The sequence below is a fragment of the Mandrillus leucophaeus genome, unplaced genomic scaffold (assembly GCF_000951045.1).
Source record: "Mandrillus leucophaeus isolate KB7577 unplaced genomic scaffold, Mleu.le_1.0 Scaffold457, whole genome shotgun sequence".
Lineage (NCBI taxonomy): Eukaryota > Metazoa > Chordata > Mammalia > Primates > Cercopithecidae > Mandrillus > Mandrillus leucophaeus.
In genome coordinates, this window is record NW_012104887.1 from 53,346 (window position 1) to 59,719 (window position 6,374).

Here is a 6,374-nt window from a genome sequence, read left to right on the forward strand (position 1 = left end):
TAGTATGTACCTAGTGCGATAGGGAGATGAAGGGGAAAGGCAGAAAAATGAGCTTCTTACCCTTTGGAAGTTTTGACCCCACATTGAGAAACAAAACCAGAAGTGGAGAATAGAGGGAGAAGGACAGCAAACAATTTTATTGGTTCCCATTTTCCTGCCAATGTGCATTAACAAAGAAGTCTAAACCTAAAAGACCTTATGCAAGACCAGATTTTCACATTACTAGCTTTGTGTGTGTGTGACATCCTGCTTTCCATTGCCAAGCTTAAGATATATGTGTCTTAAGGTCTTTCGGTTTTTATATTTGGTCTTTCAGTTTTTAGATTTGCATCTAAAAAGCTGAGCATTGGACAAAGACAGAGTGGGGTTTTTAGAAGCGGCCTTACAGAAGCAAAACAAAAGCAGTTAATCATACAGTGACAGGTCATGTAATCTATAGCATAACATAACTTGGGACCTTGCATAGCTGGTGACCCTGTAGTTGCACTGAAAGAAAAACAAAAACTGGCTAAATACAGACATTTGTAAATAATAATGTTTAAGAAGCCTGGGGAAAGAGTAACAGTAAAAGAATCTGTCTTTCTCTTTTTTTTCCTTCAACCTTGCTCTGGAAGGGAGAGGTGTCTGGAGCCTATTCCTTTGGCCTTGGCTATTCGAACAGCGTTATCTTATAATTGTCCTTGAAGTGAGCTTGCTAGGCAGAGGAAAACTTGTTCTCTTCTTTTAACCCTTGACTTGCCACATTCTGGGCCTTAGCTTTTACTTTTCTTGGAGTGAATAAATGCAGTACTTACTTATTTTTTAAAAAAAATTTCTACCTCGGCTATGAGACTGGTAATAATCAGTTTTATTATTATTATTATTATTTGAGACAGGATTTCCCTCTGCCACCCAGGCTGAAGTGCAGTGGTGCGATCTTGGCTTACTGCAGCCTCCACCTCCTGGGCTCAGTTGATCCTCCTACCTCAGTCTCCCGAGTAGCTGGGACTACAGGCGTGTGCCACTGGCTAATTTTTGTATTTTTTGTAGAGATGGGGTTTGCCATGTTGCCCAGGCTGGTCTCCAACACCTGACTCAAGCGTCTGCCTGCCTCCGCCTCCCAAAGTGCTAGGATTACACGCATGTGGCCAATAATTACTTCTGAAGATTCTAACAATACCATTTACAATGACACAAAAATGAAGGACCTAAGAATACATCTAACACATCTAGAGAGAATATTATAATATTGTTGTGAGACAGTAACAGTGACATAAATAAATAAATGGAAAGTCAATGTTGGAATGATATCAATCCTCCCTAACCCTCTCCCTCCCGCCCCCAACAGATCTACAGATTTAGTGCAGTCCCACTCCAAATCCAATCGTTTTCTCAGGAGAATTTGACATAGTTGATCTCTCTTTCTTGAGGCATTTTCTTCTCTGTTTTTCCTCCTACCTCACTGGCTACTCCTTATCAGTATCCTCTGCTGTCACCTCTTCTACGCAACCTCTAAAATGTGGCATGTTTCACGGTTCAGGCTTAGACCTTTTTCTATCTGTACTTCCCCCTCACGTTGTCCTTTCTAGTCCTCTGACTCTAAATACCACATCTATATGATGATTGGCAAATTTGTATCTCTAGTCCAGGATTCTTCATATATCCCTTGCTTTTTCAATCGTTACACTTAAATGTCAAATAGGAATCTTAACATGTCCAATATGAAACTTTTGCTTCTTGCTACCCTGTTCCCCTCCTCCAACTTGCTTTCTCAATTCTGTCAATGGACTATTTATTGCTTTGGCCCAAAATCTAGGTGTTTTCCCTCCCATTCTTCTCTTTCTCACATTCCCTACATCTAATCAATAAGAAACTTTGTTGACTCTTCCTACAAAACATCTTCCAAATGTGACCACTCTCAATAGCTCCACTGTTACCACGTTAGTCCAGGCTGCCACTGCCTCTCACCTAGATTCCTAACTGGTCTCCTTGCTTCTGTTGTCTTCTCTACAGCTTGGGGGATCTGTCTCAACTAAGCCTGGTGGCAGTGAGGACCGTCAGCCCCCTCCCAGCCAGCTGTCAGCTATGCCTCCATTCTGTCTGGTTCTCAGGGCTGGAATCGCTGGGCAGGTCTAGCTAATTCTTGGCCCTCCTAGGAAAAGATTCCTAAATCCTGAAGGCATTTAGCTAGGAAAGATCCAGAATGGACCAAGCTATTCCTGTTTTACCCCAAACCGGGTTGGTCTGCTTTGGGGATTACTTCTCAGGTTAGGACCCTCTGAGTGTTCTGAAACGGCCCGGACTCTTACAGAAGCTCTTGTGGTCCTACAATGAATTTAGAGGTCTCCATACCGAGCCTGGAAGGTGAGGAACGACCGCTAACGACCCACAACGACCCACCCTCCCAACCTAATGCCGGTTCTACTCCGCCTGTACACTCTGGGGAGTTGTGCTTTGACTTGGAAGCCCTCGGATTGAAGGATGGGCCCAAGACCCTCACAGGTGAAGCCTCGGTAGGTCCCAGGGAGAAGAAAGACATTCTTCCACCCCGCGATCCCCCAAAAGTCCGACCCACCCTCCTCCCCACCAGATGCATCAGATCCCTCCAGGGCCTCATTGTCAGTCCTGTAATCTTTTCATCCGTGATAGGATGGGCCGTGGACCCTTGTGGGTGACGCTCGGCAGTTTCCGAGTCCATGTGGGTTGGCCCCTGCGGAGCCTGGAGCCTTCTTGCCTGCGGGCTTGCTGATCCCGCGGAGCCAGCCAGCTCCCTTCCTGCTTCTGACGGCGAGGGAACCAGCTGGGAGGTCCTCCGAGCTGGACGGGGAGGCGGGCGGCCGTTCGCACTCCTCACCCGCTCTCTCCCTACCGCCGCCGCCTCTGGCCGCTTTAGCGCCAGTCCAAGAAGCTGGGACGGCTGCTGGGAACCCAGCGCCGTCCTCCCGCTTCCTGTGATCTATCAGTCCTACTCTCCGCGGAGGCTCGGCCTGGCGCACCTCAGGCCCGCAGCAGAACCAAGGCCTGGCGGCAGCTGCAACCTCCACAGACGGCAGCTGCAACCTCCATAGACGGCCGCCAGGTGGCGCCGTACCGGGGCCCGAGAGCAGGCAGGCCCGGGGCGGGGTGGGAGCGACTCAAAGCTACGCGCCTGGGGAGGCCGCGGGCCCTCGCGGACTACGGAACTTGCATCCTGCCGCCGGATTTTCACATCTGCCGGCCCAGAGGAAACAATGACGTTGGGATTTTGGGGGACTGCCCCTTGACTCGGGCGAATCAGACACGAACGGCCGACCCCTTGCTCTCTTCCATCCGCCTGCCGCTGCTCCCACCCACCGACTCCTAGAACTCCTTTGTCGCTCCTGCAGCCTCCAGGAATGCAAATAATTTCTCACTGGGTTTTGGTGAGGGCGGAGCTGCGGAGAAGCGCGCGCCCAACAGCTTTCGCCGCAGCTGGGTTCCCGGGCGCCGGCGGCTGCGGCCCTCAGATGGGTGGGGGCGGAGGCTGCAATATGCACAGGCGGCCACAGTGTGGCGCAAGCGCCCTGCCGTGGGACACGCTCGGCGCGCGACGCTCCAACCCATCATTTACGGGTCAAATAATCTAGAATCAAGTTGCTACGTGTGTCATACTCCTCCTGTTTTTTCCCTAAACTTTTAGTAGAGTCATTTACATAGTTCAGTTTTTATCTCAGCTATGTTACAGAGTGGCAGGAAAATATTTTGTCTCCAAATTACAGCCCAAGTGTGAGCAGCGTATCCTGAAGCTAGTTAGTAATCAACCAGAAAATCAGGAAGGTAAAGCAAACCTCTGGAGGCAAGGTCTGGACTCTGTGATATCGCCGCTTCTACCTACTTGAAGTTTCTCCTTGCAGTGCCGCACTTGGAGATTTGGACTTAATTGTTAAACAAAAAGAACAGTTACATTCTGCCTTCCTACAGGGCAAGGGCCTGGGACTGGCAGCATTTTTGTTGTCTCTAGAAATACAGCGGTTATGAGAAAGCCTCAAAAGAGAGGGCAAGAATAATATATCCATCTGTCATCATGAGTTACCCCCTTGTATGCCTAGAACATACATGGGGACATTCTCTTTTAGTAAAGTCAAAGAGAAAAGCCATGAACTAAGTGTCCTGAACACAGAGGCGTGAGCCCTCTCAGTCTCACAGTCCCTTAGGAGTCATTTGTAAGTTCTATTTCCTTCCTTATCGTCTATACTATTCCCTCTTGTCTCCCTGAAATCTGCCCACTCCTGGCTGTGTGTGTGTCTCTTTGTCTCCCTCTCTCTCATTCTGTCTCTTTCTCTATCTTAATCTTCTGTACATATGCACCCACTCATCGTTTTACCTTGTTCTGAGAAATGAAATACTATTTTTCAAACTATGTAATAGGATTATTATCAGCTAGGCTTGATTTGTAAGTTTTTCAAGATTTCTTTAGAGTAGGCCTCATTTAAAGTCATCTCTGATGACCAAATTTCCAAATGTATCCCAGTTGAAGTCAGTTCATTTATTTGCTTTATTTAAGGGTTATATGCATGAGACACATAGTTCTGGTGTTGTTGAACTTTTGGATGTTTGTGTGCAGTGCTCACAGGGAGGAAGTGGGCAGGGGATGGTCCAGATCGATGGCCACCCACTGAGCTGCTGCTACTTGGCCTCCTCAGGCTCCTTCCGGTGCACCCCTTCCTGCAGCTGCTCTTATTCTTGTTCCTGACTCTTCAGCTCTTCTTCTAAATGTCTGTCTTCTTGAAGGCTGGAAGTTACCTTCTTCTCATGAGCAGAATCCAAAGAGATTTCTAAATTCCACTTTTTCTTTCTTTTCAGTTCTTTACGTATTGTCACCCAGAGAACAGTGTTCACTAAAAACATTATTCCCACTACCAGATAGAAAAGGACATGAAGCCAGACAGGAGTTGGTAACTGGAGGCCTGAAACAGAAAAAGACAAAGAGAAGAGATACTATTTAGAGACCAGAGGGGTCGGGCTGAATTATGTTTGGAGGGGAAGGTTGACTGAGACCTGATGTGCCTGTCCTCAAGGAGGCACTGATCATTTTAGGGAGCAGGAAGGAACTGGCAGTAGCTCTAACTGGCTATATGGTGTGTAGATGGGGACAGGCTCCTTGGAAGAGCTTAATCGCTGGGCCCTGTCCGTGGACTTACTCCCTAGTTCCAGAAACAACTGGTATCTCTATGCCATTTAATACTTGAAATGAATTCGGGTTGAAGATTAACTTTTTTCACCCCCAAGGAGCCTTTGTTCTGGAGCTCACAATCCCTCTGCCTCAGTTACATAGAGACACTTGGGGAGGTGGTGATTTGCACTTTACAAAATCAGTGTCTGATAAATCCACCTTGTGAGCTCCTTGAAGCAAAAACTATGCTCAAACATTTTTATATCCCCAGGCCTACGAAAATAGATAGGAGGAACTTGATAAATTGTTGGTGAGATTGTTGGTGAGGGGGAGGGAGACAGGAAAGCAGGAAGAGAGAGTGAGAAGGGGGGTTACGGGGTGGCGGGAAGAGTGGGAGGGAGGGGAAAATAAAATAAAGAAGGAGAAGAAAAGAAGGACAGAGGAGAAAATGAAGGAAAGAAATGGAGGACGGAAAGGCAAAGGAAAAATAAAAAGAAAGGAAAGGAAATTTAATAAACCTTGCGAGGAGAAGAGTGATGTTCTGAATCAAGGAAGGAAAGGTCTGCTTGTGGGCTTTTCCTGAAGAGACTTACCCCTCCTCTTTGGGCCATGAAACCCTTGAACAAACCTCAGTCCCATGGGAGATAAGGGAGTCCCTTCTCCTGCGCTAGTGGCCTCTCATCATTCTCACTCACCAAGCACTTGAAGCTCCAACTCAGGGCTGCGCTTAAGGACATTTCCGTCTTCTGTGGTGGCCTCGCACCAGTAAAACCCAGAGTCTTCTCTTCTAGCAGTTAGTATTTGGTATTCAGAGGACGTGTTCCTGACTCGCAGGGTCTTGCTGCCCATGTAGAAGGAGAAGTAAAGCTGCAAACCAGGCCTCTGCAGAAGCAACTTTGTTTCACAGCTCAGGGTAACCAGATTCCCCTCCAGGAGCGGGGATGTCACGGATGCATTCAGCACTGGAGCTGGAAATAGCTCTAAGGAGAAAGTTGATGGGGGACAGGGTTGCCTGTTTAGCATCCAGGTCCTTTTCACAAAAGACACATGCTTTACCCCCTTGGGAAACCTGGCCCTGGAAAATGCATCCATAAGGCATTAACCCTTCTTACTTCCAGCAGAAAGCCATTCTTGGGGTGTCCTAATAGACATAATTAGGGTTGCCAGCTTGCTCAGTCCTACCGAGGATACCTCTACACCAGTGGTCCCCAACCTTTTTGGCACTAGGGCTGGGTTTTGTGGAAGGCAATTTTTCCACAGCGGG

The 6,374-nt window shown here is 47.8% G+C and overlaps 2 protein-coding genes across 5 annotated transcripts in view; one reads left to right on the plus strand and one right to left on the minus strand.

Moving 5' to 3' along the window:
* Positions 1 to 6,374, plus strand: part of LOC105549785 (histone H2B type 2-F) — a 43,417-nt gene that overhangs the window by 16,525 nt on the left and 20,518 nt on the right. Inside the window, exon 2 of one of the 3 annotated variants that reach the window (XM_011994431.1) lies at positions 1,993 to 2,627. The exons of 1 other annotated variant lie outside the window; for it this stretch is intronic. In XM_011994431.1, coding sequence (XP_011849821.1) covers positions 1,993 to 2,119 — 127 coding nt within the window. In that variant the 3' untranslated portion in view covers positions 2,120 to 2,627. Of the gene's footprint in view, positions 1 to 1,992; positions 2,628 to 6,374 lie in introns of those variants that run through there. One more of the 3 variants, XM_011994432.1, reaches the window with a different exon arrangement.
* FCGR1A (Fc fragment of IgG, high affinity Ia, receptor (CD64)) overlaps positions 3,592 to 6,374 on the minus strand; it is a 23,294-nt gene continuing 20,511 nt past the window's right edge. Inside the window, exons 5-6 of one of the 2 annotated variants that reach the window (XM_011994430.1) lie at positions 5,806 to 6,090; positions 3,592 to 4,904 (exon numbers count right to left, since the gene is read on the minus strand). In XM_011994430.1, the coding sequence (XP_011849820.1) occupies positions 4,675 to 4,904; positions 5,806 to 6,090 (515 nt within the window). In that variant the 3' untranslated portion in view covers positions 3,592 to 4,674. The remainder of the gene's footprint in view (positions 4,905 to 5,805; positions 6,091 to 6,374) is intronic. The other variant, XM_011994429.1, reaches the window with a different exon arrangement.